The sequence below is a fragment of the Onthophagus taurus genome, chromosome 11, assembly GCF_036711975.1.
Source record: "Onthophagus taurus isolate NC chromosome 11, IU_Otau_3.0, whole genome shotgun sequence".
Classification (NCBI taxonomy): domain Eukaryota; kingdom Metazoa; phylum Arthropoda; class Insecta; order Coleoptera; family Scarabaeidae; genus Onthophagus; species Onthophagus taurus.
Genome location: NC_091976.1, coordinates 17,861,616 through 17,878,443, shown reverse-complemented (window position 1 = coordinate 17,878,443; position 16,828 = coordinate 17,861,616). Strand labels below are relative to the sequence as shown.

At 30.9% G+C, this 16,828-nt stretch overlaps 1 protein-coding gene across 1 annotated transcript in view; it reads left to right on the top strand.

Annotated features, from left to right (window-relative positions):
- LOC111424156 (Nucleosome-destabilizing factor) overlaps positions 1-16,435 on the top strand; it is a 37,092-nt gene extending 20,657 nt beyond the window's left edge. Inside the window, exons 8-9 of the mRNA XM_023057591.2 lie at positions 15,409-15,540; positions 15,703-16,435. Of these exons, the coding sequence (XP_022913359.1) occupies positions 15,409-15,540; positions 15,703-16,356 (786 nt within the window). The 3' untranslated portion in view covers positions 16,357-16,435. The remainder of the gene's footprint in view (positions 1-15,408; positions 15,541-15,702) is intronic.
- The last annotated feature ends 393 nt before the right edge of the window (positions 16,436-16,828 follow it).

Sequence of the window (16,828 nt, the reverse complement as noted above, 5' to 3'; positions counted from 1 at the left end):
TTAATGCTAGGTTGAATTTATAGAAAAAAGGCGAAATATTTCATGAAGTATTTCGAATAACTTTGTGTTTGCGCGTACTTAAGATGTTTTTCATTCCATTTAGTTTTTTGGCATGGTTAAGAATTTTAAATGATTGTTCAACTTTTGAATTTTTTAATTTAAAATTATATACATAGAGTATTGAGGAGTCCCCGAATAAAAGAGTGGGATTTAAAATTATGTCTACTTCACCTGATGAAAACCTGGTTAACAGTTATAACATAAAGTATGGCTTCTAATTAAAAAATTTGAGTTATATTTGGCGTTGTTAGCCTGATTGAATAATAAGCAAGTACTCGTGTATGTGTTATGTTTGGTTTCAGTTAGCATCCGCTCTGTGTGATCTCATTTTTGAGGATTAAACTCTATTGTAGCAAATTTAATCATACTTTTAACCGCTATTTTCCTATTACGGCATTATTATGAACGTTGCCGATTCTACGCTATAAGTCCCCCAAGTTACAATTTGCTGAGAGATGGTATAACCGTAGACATCGCCGAATTCTACCTAACATCATCGATATAAAATGATTGAAAGTGAATGATTGTGTGGGATCATCTCAACATCGACTTCCATGGTTCGAAATAAAGAAGATGAAAATGATAGAAGCGGAATAAATTATAAAGGTACAGCAAAGATAGTACAACTCACTCTTTATTACGTATTGTGATACGCCGAAGACTGGATTCTATAGAAAAAAAATTTGAAACAAAGTTGGGAAACTCCCCACCACAACATATCAACAGATGAAATGTCGCAGTCCGATAATTGCCCAACTACGAATATATAATTATATTTTCTTAATCTTCTGTAAATTTCGTATGCGTCACACTTCACAGAAATGAAAGATATGACTTACTGACATTTTACGATTTATAGGAGTGTAAGATGTAAATATAGATTAATCTCAAAAATCGAAAAGGGTTGTAATAAAAAGTAAATATGGAACATATATATGTTATGAGTCTTGGTATTATTACAATATCCAATTACTAACTATTATCATTTGTCCAATGATTGACAAATTTGATTTGTGAAATTTTTTTCTTCACTTGGAATTTACCAGTATGTGAATACGCTGATCCAATCTTGAAAATGATGTATGCCAAGGAACCAGTGTTGTTAAATACCCGGATATTTATATTCAAAGGTAAATTTCCTGGATTAAAAAGGTATTTAGAGGTATTAATAAAATTTAATTTAAATTAAGTTGATGGCAGTTTTGCAAGCACTTCAAGAATGCAGAGTCGATTATCGATATACCAAACTTATTTATAACATCTACAAAAATGCTACAATGACGGTAAAATTGCATGAAAGTGCTGAAGAGAGTAGAAGTAGTAAAGTACCGATTGTGAGTAAAACAAAGCGATACACTGTTGAACCCAAATTGTTCATCACAGTCCTCAGACTGAATTTAAACAACTGGATTGGACCCAAAAAGGCATAAACATTGATTGCAAATGCTTAGGTAATTAGCGCTACGCGGACGATATAGTTGTTATATCGGATAGTGTTGGAGAGATTAAACTAATGCTGAACGACTTAAAGGAGGTGTGTGGAAGGATTTAGGATCAGAATTTATGATACATCTTGTTCCCAGCTCTAACATCAACATTGGGGATAATGAGATTGAGAGGGTTGACAGCTATGTATATCTTGGCTATGAGGTGCGTGTATCGAGAGGTAATCAAACAAGCGAACTAAACAGAAGGATCACACTCGTATGGACAGCCTACGGGAAACTTAGAGACATCTTCAAGAGAAAAGGCCAAGAAAGGCTTTCAATCAATGCGTGTTTCCGGTTATGACATAAGGCTCCGAAACTTTAACTGAGAGACTACATACGAAATGAAGACCTATGAAGAAGAACTGGCGTAAATGATGTGGTCAACATTGTGGCAAAGCTTAAGTGGAACTGGGCGGGTCATGTCGCGCGAATGAAGAATGAGCAGTATACAAAACGGTTGTTTGAGTGGAGACCGCGAGTGAACAGACGAAGTAGACGTCAAAAGAATGACCAACAATTGGATTCAAACAGCACAGAATAGAATCGAATGCAACAGAATAGGGGAGGTCTATGCCCAACAATGGACGCAGAGGGCTGCTTGATGATAGTAATCATAATAACTTGATCTAATCTAAATAACGACAGATTCGTCTAATGTTAATACGTCTTTGATTGTTGACAATTCCTCGTCTTCAACGTCCTCATCATCGTCCTCTTAATTTTTTTGGAATCTGATATATTTTTACTGGCATCACTTTTATACTCACTGTTTGGGTATTTACCCTGGGCCTGCGTAAATACCCGGATAAATACCCATTTTAGAAATACCTACCCACTTCTACACTTCTTCCGGCAAATTGTTGCTTTTTCGTGATAGTTGGTGATAACAAGAAATAGGACGTCTTGTATTACAAATTATTAAAAAAAACAAGTAAATGGCTGATGACAGAACTGATCAGACTAAATAGCGAATCCATCGAACGAAGGCTGGGAAACTAAGCAGTGTGGCAGTACTTAAACCTTAGAAGTCTGTTTGATATTTAGAGTATAAATGCTGTTGAAAATATGAAACATTTTTTTGAGATGATTGAAAAACTGATTTTTTATTCAATTTCATCAACGTCTATGAAATGGTTATTGTCTGATATTAATTAAACGCAGTAGTTTTTTTAAGACTTCTAACATTCCCTTGATGTTGTGAAAGTTTATATGACAATATTTATTTGGCGTGTCATTCCAATATATGACATCTGAAGGTCTTGACAACCAACCTTAGTAATAAGTTCAAAAAGTTGATGGAGTGAGATAGGATCCTATCTCACTCCATGACTTTCCAAAAATTATTCACTATTTTCTATAACTAGTAGAAATTACAAAAAATACAAACAAAAATAACAAATAATTACAAAAACAATTTCATTAAAAATCTAGCATCTAGTTATAATCTATTAAATAACATTTAAAACAGGCAAATTTAATAAAGTTAAATGGATATTACACGTTTATTATAAAATGCCTTTTTATTATTGTATTAAATAAAAAACATTCTGTTATTTGTGACATTTCGCAATTTTTCGTAAACACGATGTTTGCCAGTATTTCACCACGGTGGTTCTTTTTTAAGGCGCGATCCTCATAGTAAAAAATATTTCCGATATTAAATTTGTAGCAAGCTCCTTTTCACGTTCATCGATTTTATCCTTTCATCGAAAAATGGTCCATTTCATCGTGGGATGTTGTTGATTTATCCCATATTACCTACCTTCCTGTATATTATCAGTTATTATTATCGTTTCATATTTCCTTAATCGCTTACACATCAGATGGCGCATAAACAACGTTTATGTTTCGCCTTTTTTATACAGTTTGTCGTAATTACAGCATTAAAAAAGGTGATACTTAAAGGTGCGTCATTTAACCATCATTTATCTATGACATTATTCGCGTGTCTAAAAAATATTAAAAAGTTACTGGTGCATAATAACGACTGTGCAAAATGGATTAAACGTTTTCATTGGCTAAAAGCTATTGTCTTTTCTTAACATTGGCAAACGTATTGTGGCTTGGTCGACATCTGTTTGGAATGTTTGTTGGTAAACACACAGATATGTCACATTCTCTGCAGATTTTTGAATAAAGATATTTGTTAAAAAATAGCTGTTCTAGATTAGGAAGCTGGATTATAATAATGTTTGTAAGTCCAAATTATTTAGGCATGGTTGGAATCTTGGCAAGTAATTTCAAGTGTGATCTGGTATATATAGCAAAAAAAATGTTATTGCACCACGACAGTAAAGCTTTTTTAGTCATCTGCCCAACTTTCTGATTTCCAGCTTTATTATTTTTTAGTAAAACTTTTCGAATTTTTTAATCGTACACTTAAAATTTTTTTGGTTCAAAACTTTTATTAACGACTTAACCAAGATGCAGTAGATCATCTTAGTCGCTCTGAAAGTTTCCTCCACCTCTGGGTCGAAATTGATGCTACAAAGAGCCAGGTAAAAATTATTTACAACTTTTCCTTTCATTTTAAAGGTTTTTAATTATGACTTTCATTAAATACAAAAATAATACAACAGTTTGAAAAGTTGGTTAGACTTCAAAAGCTTCGTTACAAGTTAATGTGACAATCAATTACGTCACGTTCCTTTCTACCTGGTAAACGATGACGGTCACAATGTTGCTGGGCTCTGGCTTTGATGTTGCTCTAGCGTATAGCATATACATTCTCTGTGCAAACTCTCTCTGGTCCTTTGGAAGAGAATTTATTAACTAAAAAATTTACAATTTTTGCTAATTAAAAATGTTCTTTATATATTTTTTTAAATTTTTACTATCGGGGTTTATATTTTAGATCCTAACATCTACCACAAACATTATTCGTGGCTGATTGTCAAATGTTGTAGTAACTTTTTATAAGAATTATAAGAAAATTAAAATAAATTTTCTTAAAATTACTCATTAATTTGAAGAATTTTATCGAAATTTGTACAAGGTTTTCACAATCATTTTAAGTGTTAGGTTGTACGTGCTTTTTACTAAATATTTTACTAATTTAAAATTTGCATTTTTCTTATTGAATTATTTAATCGACATTTAACACTTACAATTTCAACTATTTTTGCTAATCACTAAAACAATGCATAATAAATTTGTTTTTGAAATAACAATATCAATTAAGTACGTTTTTGCATAAAAATATTTAATGCATAAAAATATGTTTACTTACGATTATAATTCTGTTTCTGCAATTTTGCTTAATTAAATGATTGGCACAGGGATGTAAAAGAAACATTGAAAGAAATAAAAAAATAATATGGCACTAAAAAATTCTGTTATAAGAACAAAACCAACGAACTGTAACATTATTGAAAACTTAATAACTTCAAATTTTGATGTAGTTCAAGCAATCTGGTTTGAATATTACTGGATGACTTTGTAATTAAGCGAGTGTATTTATGTCTGATTTATTTCGCCTTTTTATCAATGTCACAGGTCGTTCACAAGTCCAAGATATATAATCCTTTCGGAGTTTCATGCAATTTATATTTTTCTATTAAATTTATCTTTTAAAATTTTTTTTACTGAAAACGTATTTTTGGACACATTTTGATTGATGAGATCGGTTTAAATATCATTTTAATTTAAAGAAAGTTTTAAATTATTTTTTATAGCTAATTTACAACGAAATAAATTTGTCTATTAACTCTATGATTAACTACAAACACAGCTGTTCTCATGGAATAGTCGGTTAGAAATTGCTCGGGAATGTAATTTATCAATTGTGTTAGGTGAGTGCCAAGTGCCAAGAAAGAACACGTGCTTTGGCTTGGTGGAGTTCTATTTGAATATTTTAAAATGACTTGAAGTATCCGTTTAGAGAAGTGTTTGTAAGTAATTTTTATATCAACAAAAAAGGAAATTGAATTAACCTTTTAGGAAGACCTCTATAAAATTTTTAAATAAATTTTGCAAAGTAATTGTTTATATAATTTAGTAGTGTACAAGGTTATCAATTTTCAAATATTGATTTAACTCTATTGGTATTTTAATATCAGTAATCGTTTATCGGTTTTATAATCAGTTACGAATTCTATTTATTTTATCGATTTTATTAGTAACACTTTTTATTTTTGTTAAAAAACCATCAAAAACGGAGGCGCAAGAGTCTTAAAGAGATGATGAAATTAAAACGCAACATAATGAAAGTTTTCTATTGCATAAGTTCTTATTATTGCTTACTTCACCAATCCGAAGTTGCTTATGAAAGAGTTTTGATTAAAACGCATCACTTTACCGTTTAAAATTAGATTAAAAAATGTTTTTGTAAAAGAAATAGCGAAAGAAAAAGGAATCCTTGGTTCTATTTACTTTGGTAGGTTTTATCAATACATTGGTTGACGTAGGGATCCAAAGTATAAATAACTTGGAGAACATCCCCCACTTTAAAGATCTATAAATAGATAGAAATCTCATTAACCCGAAAGATGTCGGCAGTGTTTAACACAAAATGAGTTTGTATGGAAGCTTTTTGTTTATCTCATAAATGAAAGGAGTTTATTTCTTGAAATTTAGTTTTTCGAATTAGGTTAATTTTAATTGGGATTTAAGTTTAATAGGAAATGAGTTTCATAGAAACTCTTTGTCCTTTTAAGGTATTTGAGATTATTTTTAGGTTATTCTGTAATTCCTTATAAACTTAGTTTATGTAAAAACAACATTTATTGGCAAATGTTATTCTCCCAAACTTGAGGCTTCAATTTGATTAATTAATCAACAAGATAACAACAAAGATGCAAATTGTGATCAAACTTTATTTACTTACGAAGGTCAATTTGCATGATGCAAATGACTCAAATCAAGCAAGAAGATGACATCAAATTCCTAAGGTTTTTTTCTTACAATTTTTTAATTAATTGATTAGCAAGTTAATATTAATTTTTTACAAGAAATTTTAAATGATTTGTTGCGTCATGCATCAATACAAACCGCATGTTAAGTTTTTAAATTAGGAGGCCACCGCATTTTAGCTGCCCAATACAAGCTAACCTAAATAAGCGCTTTCCGGATGGTTGGATGGGTCTGGTAGATTTACGACCGTGCTTCTAGGTCCGCCCAGCCACTGGAACTAATTTTTTTCGGTTTTTGCTTGTCTACATGTCTTGTATACTTAATTATGTTAAATGAAAATATATATGGTATGATTACTAACAAATTACTTTTAAAAATTATGTTTTCATCTTTGAGTACACAAGGGTACACATACAAATAGTGAGATGTTCAAAAATTTTCTATATTGTTTCTTTTTTCTGAAAGATGGGTGTGTATCTTTCCCTAACATTTTATTCCTCACATCTTTACTCCACATCTAGTTTTATTAAAGTACTTGATTATGCTCACGATCACTTTACTCTTCAACGCTTTAAAAATCTTTGAAAATATCTAGAAATATTTGGAATTCCAGAGGTATATGTGGACGTCCTTGGAAAGCTATGAAAATCGTTAGAAAGATATGAATAAATTTTAAAATTCTTAGGACTTCTGCAGCTTTCCTAAATAATTTCTTAATAATTAATGGATCTCCTCTCGAAATCTCTAAAAATTCTTAAATATTCCGGAAAATCCTGAAAAATGCTTTAGGAAATCATTTAACATCCTCTAAAAATACTTGGAAACCCGTGTAAATATTTGAACATTTTTGAAAAATCCAAAAAAATCCCAGGAAAATTTTAGAAGTTTCTGGATAGATTTAGAAATTTGTGACAACCCTAGCAATCCTGATAAATTCTCTGGAAACAATTGGAAAAATGACTGGACGGTCGCTAGGAAGTCTTGGATATATTTGCAAATTCTTAAAAATATTTGAATACTTGACGAATACTTTTATAAGTTCTCTGGAAATTCTTAAGAATTTTCTGGATATATTCCGGAAATCAGTCTTAAGGATTTTTGAAAATGATTAGATACTTTAAATTCTGTGGCTACACACAAGTATTTTTGAAAGCATTATGAATGTCATTATTTCTGGAGTATCAAGGGGCATTGATAGTGCTCCTTAATTCTTTGCTTTATTGACAATTTTTGCATTTTCTGTATTAATTTAAAAGTTTCCTGTATGTTTAGCAAGTTTTAGATATTTTTAATGATCTCTGGATATATTTGCACATTCTTAGAAATTTGGATTTAATAAATTCTCTGGAAATTCCTGAAAATCCTGTGCCATTGTTGCATCACAATTAAATGTAAAATTGGTGGATGGCTCAAGTCGCTCTTTTTAATATCCTGCATGACATTTTGTTAGGAATCTTTTGCTTTCTCTTACTGTACAAACTAGTTTCATGTTCTGGGAACTCAACATCTTGCACTATCCTTATACGTTCATCAATATTAAGTTGTCGAGGACCAACAAATATTTCATTGTAAAGCTTAACTTCATAATAGATATTCATTTGAAGATATATATTGTTCAAATTTAATATGGAAGTAATTATTCGTCAATGTCATACATTTATTAGACTTGTGGCTTGAGTTGGCTATTTTTTACCTAATATATACCAGCGATATTCGTAAATTAGAGCATGATACGATGTTGATCGAGGCATGATCAATACTGCATCTGATATACAAACATCAGTTTACAAAATTAGCAACTGAACCAAGCAATAGAGAATCAATTTAAATGAGGCTAAATATGCCCACATTAATTTTACAAATATAGATCGACATATTGTTGGAAAGAGCATGTCAAAAAGAAAAAACTAGACGACATTAAATTTTAAAAAAAATGTATTGGCTGCTTGTACGATACTCCATCCGGTCAATTTATAACAAAGTGCTTTTATATAAACAAATTCTCATGCCTGTATGGACATACGACATCTAGCTGTGAGATTGTGTGCCAGTAAGAGCAATTATGAAGTAATCCATCGATACCAAAACAAAAAATTAAGGAGCGTTGTCAATATCCCTTGATATTACAAAATTAGGGGCATGGAAATTGACTCCGTTAGTTCGGCCATCATTATCACCTTCATTTTAATGTTGAAACCAGATCAGAAGATTCGTGAAGATCATATCCTTCCAGCTAGAGTAATTTGTGTTAGAGCAAAAGAAAATGGTAAACCTTAATATTGGTGAAATTAAGTTATTAGAAAAGAATGGGGAACACCAGTGAGTAGGTGTTTATTGTAAATTTCGCAAATTCTATTAATCTTTCGATGGTATATACATATTTCTTCACATATTATTGACTTGAAAATTTTCTCCTAAAATAATCTGAATAATAATAATAATCTGTATCAGCTTCTTCCTATATTATTATGCGATGTTGTCACCTTGAGTTGTGTCACATTGTTACTCATAATGACGTTATATAGACATTGTAGTGAATCTTATGGAACATTATTCTGTATTTAAGTACTATTTTTGGAGAAGTAAATTTTGGACTAGTAAACTTATTCTTTTTTTGTCTATTACGTACGTCACGAAGTCGTTTTTGTTAAAAAAGTTTGTTCAAGCATGTTTTTAACACATTTTTTTAAATGATTTTAGAAAGACCACAAAAAAACAAGGTATTTTATTTTAAACAATTATTTGAAACATATGTATGATAAATATCAGTTCCCAACATTTGAGGACTACTGAATTCAGATAATCCGATTAAGCAGTAGCATTTAAAACGAAAGGCATTAAACTAATTGTGCTACGGTTGGTTAGCATTTGTCGGACTTCGACACGAAAACGATGTTTTTTATTTTTATCGAATTGGAAATCTTCGAATAGAAAAAATTGATTTTTGTTTTGAAACAGAAGTAAGAATTTTTATGTTTACCTGCAAATATTTTATCGAAACTTGAATTAAAAAAAAACCTTGAGAAAAAAACTTAAAAAAACACAAATTTTGTTGTTTAACAACCAATTGTAGAAAGTCTAATTTGAGTAGTTCGTTTTGTGTTAAGTGAAAAATTATCTTCTATTTCCCTTCAAATTATTTTTTTGAATTCTAAATGCTGTGAGTACCCAACATCACTGCCTCTGGACAAATGCTTCCCATAAACTTCAGTGCAAAACAAGAAATGTTGTTTCACATGAATACCGGTGATGTGGAAAATATTCAACATATTTTCTCTGTTCTTCTCAAGAATTACTAAAACACTTTGTAAACGAAGTGTGTATTCGTACTCATGCATTTTGCTGACACAGATGTTCAAATAACAACATTCAATGAATTATAATGCCAAACACATGTTCAATTTCATATTTATAAACATGTACTGTATTGTTTAATCGTAACAGGAATTATTCCATTACTTAATTTTATGGTATTGCCAAATGATTTATAATTTTCAAAACCTTTTACATCCTTCCCATATTCAAAGAATGCCATATTTAACAGATCAATTTACAAATCATATCACTTCAAAACTTTTAATAACTTGTAAATATATTGAACATTTAATATATTTAAAAATATTAAATACATTTTACATTACCGTAACACTCGTGAACGTGTTGATGCCAGTCCAGAATTAATTAATTTGGATATTTATTATTGTACTTGTTTATTAGTCTACTAAATGCATGTTCAAACATTGACCATTACGTGATCATAACTAAATAATTAATTAATAATTTTATGAACTAATCAATTAAATAAACCAATTATATTAAATGCACTTACAACCAATATACTGTTTTATTTCCAAATCTATCGTTTAAATCGCATCGTGAATAATGCGCCGGTTAAATTCATGATGAAATGTGGGGTAAAACGAGAGAAACCACAATTATTGGCAGACGTAATTCAGTAAATTAAACCGGTAAATGTAATGACGTGACGTAGATTTTCCTGGTGATGAACATGTAATTATTCAAAACCGGTACCCAGAAAATATAATTAAAAGTTAAAACTTTTCGCCATATCCATACCCTGCTTTAATTAGGCAAAGTTTGCAATATGAATTCTAATAATTAATTCAGTAAACAATTAAATACTACTTTAAATACGATAATTTGCAAAATCTAACAATACATTGTACTACAGTCATTATTTAAATGTGTCATCAATAGATTATTATCGTTTTCAAATTGGGGCATCACATTAGCTAATTTAACGTGACATTAGAAGATTTAAATGCGAGATACGATAAAATACGTCACAATGCCTTTTCAATTGTATCATCAGAACGTGCCATGAAATATTCATAGTGTCGTTGACTATACATTTATGTTAAAATTATGATGAACAAACGTTTAAAAGCTTTAAACGAGTAAATTACGAGTATATGTCAAATTCCCAAAGGGGTCATAAAGCGAAAAGTTAAACTTTTTCGTATATTCAGTGAGATTATAACTTACATTATCTTCCGGGTATTTACTCTGCTGAGATTTAAATAATTACACAGACCGCTATATGATCATTTAGGCTTATTCATAACGAGTTCTGGTTAAAAAATTGGGCTACGAATTCGTATATTGCGAACTACATTTTTTAACTTCATTCTCAAATAAAGCCGCATTTGTTAAATTCTCCTCGTCTACATAAATTTCAATTGAATTTGAAAACACATAGTGAATATAGTTTTTGTATTAATATTATTTGAGGTGGGAATGCGAAGATGAAGTGTAAGAGTGTCGCCTGTACCAATATTTATCCTAAGGGATAACTATAATGGTGCAAATAAAATAACAGTAAAGTTTCTGGGGATGCATTTTGCCCTCAATCTGACTTGGGGTAACATACCATATATACATACCATTTTACGCTATTTATACAACATTTCTAATGTATCTTTGTGACAAATGGTCGTATTATTTATACGTGGCATATAACCGTCTTTCAACAACGTTTGTGCCCGCGGCCAAAATTCAATTCTAATAATCGTAGAACATTTTTCATCATTTTTGGATTCTTAACAAGTTTCGCATGTTGTCCAGCAGTGTGTTTAATGTCTATGCAGAGTTCCAGTGACAAAAGAGTCCAGCAATATATTAGCCCGATGTAGTCTTGCTTCATTTGTTTTCCTTTATTGTTCATTATTCGCTCTGTTTTTCATATCTTTACTAGACATTGAAGATTTCTGATCTATTTTTGCATATTTTAGGACCTATTGCTATATTAACACGATTAACTATTGCATAATGCAATAAGATACCATAATCTTTATATTATTATGTTATGTCAATTAGACTGTTGTCATTGACTGCAATTTAGCAGTGATTTTGTATAATGTTTTTCGATAGGTTTGTGTGGATATCAACTCCTAATACGTCTTAGTTATCACTAAAAAAGCGCAAATTCCTATTTATATGGGTTTTTGTTGCATCAACTTTGAAAGCTTAACCATAATGTCGTATATGTTTTCTTTGATGTCTTCTACACATTAATTATGGGAACTCTCCCTCCTAAGATGCTTAAGAAGAATCTATTGGTTTTGGAACAAGCATGTATCACTTCCCCCATACGATTTTTCACAGCGTGTTTGACGTGGATGACTTTCTCATTATCTTTAGTATTGTAAGTTTATCAATGTTATTCTGTTTAGATGCTATGTCAGTCCCGTTTTGTTCCAATATCCAGTTGCTGTACTTTTTAGCTTTAGATTTGTGAGATTTTTAGATTGAAAGGTTCATCAACTGTTTGATGTCTATGTAGGTATGAGTCTATGAGGAGTGTCTATTATTGATTTCTGCATTTATAGTATAAATGTTAAAGTAGATTAATTGTGTTTTTATCGTACAATTTCCATTCTAGTACTATTTAACAAAACAATTGTTCCATAGAGCATTCTGACTTTAGATATGTATGTGTTTTGATAACTTCATTTTCCTTAAATTTCCTGTTTCTGTCAATTAGTATTCTACCTTTAACTAAGAGTCATAATAGTAAGTCTTCGAAACCACTTTGATGATTATGATAACTTGCTCAGTTGTAAGTTGATTTTTCTGTACGTTTTAGTAACATTAACTACTTTTAGATCATAAAAATCTTAGGGTAACTGACGATATGGGATATGTAGATCTTTTGAGCTCAACCATTTCGTGAAAAGCTGTATTTTCCTATTGAGTTTCAACAAATAAATAACGCTGCATTATATTTTTTTCAAAAATACTGTACAAATATTCCTTCTATAAACTTAAAAGTAGTTGTGTGAATATTTTCAATTTTTTAATATTCCAAGAAGAAATGTAAAAGTGAATAACACGATAGTCGTATTTCCAAGAACGTTTTGCTTACGCTTAAACCCGATATGGATTATGAACGTAATGGATGCTATTGAATTATCAATTAATATTTGTTTCAAAATCGATATTTGATGAATATGCACCTTTCCCTAAACACGCACATTTACCTTAACACATGTATAGTAATAACAGCATAAATATGTTTTATCGAATAAAAGCCCCTCATTGTATGGACATTTTGCTCATGCAACAATAATTGAATAATAAATGGAATATTCCACGCAATTTTAAAATTAACTTTCGTTAAACTTTTAGTTTTTAAGGTTGGTTTAAAAAAATGGTTTAATTATTAATAGAAGAATTAGAAGACTGGATAAGTACTGGATAGTCCACTAAGATCCAATTGTGATAAGTACAAGTACGTTACATTACGTAAATTTGGCGCTCTGAATTACATTACGTAAATTGGAATGGTTGAACCGTGTCTGACTGAAGGATACCAACGACCTAACGAGAATAAGATTATTCTCGTTTGTTTCACTGTTTCCGATCGATTGATGTATTAAGAGAAATTTAAGAAAATCAACGTTTTATGCATAAGTTAGAGCTATAATAAAACTTGAAGAGTCATTGACTCGATGCGTAATAGCACCCCTTTTAGTACAATGTTAACACCAATACATTCATTACAGTCTTTTCAAGTTTTTGCCTTTCCAATTTCCCACCACTTTGATAATCTAGAAAATAAAAACTTTGTGTTTAATAATAATGATGGTTACATTAAATTTATCACATTCTTCTTTTAGATCCAGATAAAGTAGCGGACAATCCTTATGACATATGTGATTATTTCTGCATCTTATTCAGTAGTTTCAATGACTTGGTGTCTATGACATTTATGGCTAAAACAAATTCCTACACTAGAAACTGTGCAAGATATGTTGCGCCATGTTAAGTATGAGCTGAGTTTATTTACTATATGTTCTGCAAGTTTAATTTCTACTTCCTGATCAACTGTTAAGCGGTTTGCACACGGAGCTACTGAAAAGGAACTAAACTGGTTGGTAAGCTTGGGTTACTAACCAGTTACTAACTCCTTAGTGACCGTAGTTTGTTCAGTTTAATCATGGATGTAGATCATGGATTCATGTTGGTGATAAAGCATTCTCGTTGACACGATATCTGATGAGACTAGTATCTGTGAGATTCGTCATTAAAGCAGCTTGCGTCCATCATAATTTTCTGAGAAGGCGAGAAGGACTTTCCTACATGTCAAGTGATACAATTGCTGCGGTAGATGACCAAGTCATAGTGCAGCCTCTACCATACACAACAACTCTCGTGCAGATGATCTTAGAGGCTATTTCGCCAACTATTTCCTTAATTCGCTGTCCTGGCAGTGAATATACGCTACATGAGGTTACCAGTGTAGTACCTACCTTTCACTTTATTACGTAGTTAGGTATGAATACACACTTTTGTATTCCTAAAATTAAAATAAAGAATATATTGGTCACTTTTACCATGTTGCCCACAACTTTAAAAGATAATTTCAGCAACGAAACTATCATAATATATCATATTATATTAGAAGGAGAAGAATGAATAAAAGAGGGTTCTCGGTCCACCAATATCTTAAGAGGCATTTTTACCATCGTTTGTTTGTTGCTGCGAAGGAAATTTCAAATGTTAAGTTTGTAGCATTCTACAGAATATCCAAGGAAAGTTATTTGGAACAGGCCAAGAAGTGCAACTCCTATCTTAGTTAAACTATGCATGCGTGTGTAACCCATGAGATCTACTTATATCACATGATGCCATTAGTTCAATGATTAGCTCCTCAGATTAGTAACCTCGGCTATGTTAGTATGATAAATAGTGTTAAAGTACCGCGGTTTTTCTTTTAATTTGAATTCGGTTCAAATTGTAATTTTTGTATTGAACATCATACATTACTCTTTTTAATATTCTTGTAGTAGTAAATCACGGTTTTATATGAAAATATTCAACAAGATTTATAAAAAATCATATTTTATACTATTCGATGATGATTCCCGTTAATAGTTATTATTTCTTCAGAATTATTTAGACAGTTTTAAGTATTAAGTTAAGCCACAAAGCACGGCGTGAGATGGCTACCGTTAAATCCCTCCCATTCAGATAAGAGCCGGTAGGCGTTTGTGCGGACAAAGCTGTCATTTTTAGTTGTTCTGCGACCAAGTGTTATTTTTCGTCTCACTCGCGTTAAGTATATGTCTCACATTCCAATGAGTTGCCATCTATTCATTTTCTAAAATATTCTATTTAAATGTTTACATCTGTATTTCTTGCAATGCGATGTTTGTGCCATCTTCAAAGTGTATTTTCAGATTTTAAGTATCAAGTAAATTTTTGTTAACTAATTAATACATTAAACTATGTATTAATTAATTACCTAAATTATTTGCCAATAATTTAAAATCTTTCTAATTTTTAATATTAAACATTGAATAAATTTTAAGTTAACTATATGTGTATAATATGTCTTGATTCATACATATTAGTTAATCGAACTTTACCAAAATAAGATAAACAATTTCAGAAATCTATTTTTAATTTGTTTCTTCGTTTCAATTTATTTTGTCTTTGAAAACATAAACAAAGTTATTACCATGTTATTTTTCATTTGATTCAGGCTGAGGAAATCAAAGCTCAATCGGAAGTGAATCATGCTGGATTGGTCGAAGTCTATCCAGCTCCATGTGATGTCGTCGAAAATTCAGACATTATTTTTTGCTGCGTGAGCGATCCAGCTGCTGCTATGCACGTGAGTAACACAAAAAAAATACCTCAGTAAAAAACTACCTTTAAACCAAAATATTTAACCCAAAATAAACCAGTAAAATTCCAATTTCCAACAACCTAAAATCCCAAATTAACCAAAACCAAAATTAGAAATAAAAAAAATATGTTATTCTTGTTATTTTAGGTTGTTTATGGAAATTGTGGAATTTTACACAACCGAATCTCTTTAGAAGGTAAAGGTTATGTTGAAATGACAACAATAGACAGCGAAACATCAATGGATATTTGTAATATGATTACGGATATTGGTGGTCGCTACTTAGAGGCTCAACTCCAAGGTAGTAAATTAGAAGCGAGTGAAGGTAACCTCATCGTATTGGGGGCTGGGGATAAATCGCTTTTCGACGATTGTAATTCGTGTTTCAAAGCGATTTCGCACACGGCCTATTATTTAAGCGGCGTCGGATTTGCGACGAAAATGAATTTGGTGATTCAGGTGATTAAAAGCGTCGCTTTGGCCGGACTTGCGGAAGCTTTTGCTTTGGCGGATCGTTCCGGAGTAACACCAAAAGATGTACTGGAGGTTTTAACATTGACGAATATTTCGAATCCGTATTTACAAAGGAAAGCTAAAATGATCGTTGAAACTGATTTTCAAACGGTTGAACATCCGTTACAACATATGCAAAAAGATACAAAATTGGCACTTCAATTGGCTGATACATTAAAGCAGCCTTTACCAATGACTGCAATGGCTAATGAAATATATAAACATACGAGACGTTTCGGATGCGATTCTCATGATGCTTCCTCGGTTTATATGAGGACGAGGCACTAACGTAATTTTTTCTTTTATTTGGTATAAGCTGTTTTTTTTTTCTTTTATTTATAAAGAAAAGATCAAAATTATTATTTGAAATTCATATCATTTTTCTTCATTTATTTGAATTTCATTAGCTTTTTTAAAATATGTAATTGTTTGATTTGTAGAATATTTGACTATTTGAGAGAATTAGGTGTAAGTTCATTTCTCTTTTTCTCTTGATTTTACTTTTTTTTGTGGATTACTATAGTTATTAGATGTTACGTATAATGATAGAAATAATATAATAATGTATAAATATATTTTTATTGTGGTCTTTGGTTGTGTTTTCGGTACAAATTCGAAAAGTATCAAATATTTCTTTTAATTTTATTACTTGAGAATGTGAAAAGATTTGGTCGTGTGCCTATAAAATTGTTAAGATCCAAAAATAACCAAAAAATTCTTTTCTTTTGTACCAAAAATAGTCGTCCTGGACCAGTTAAAA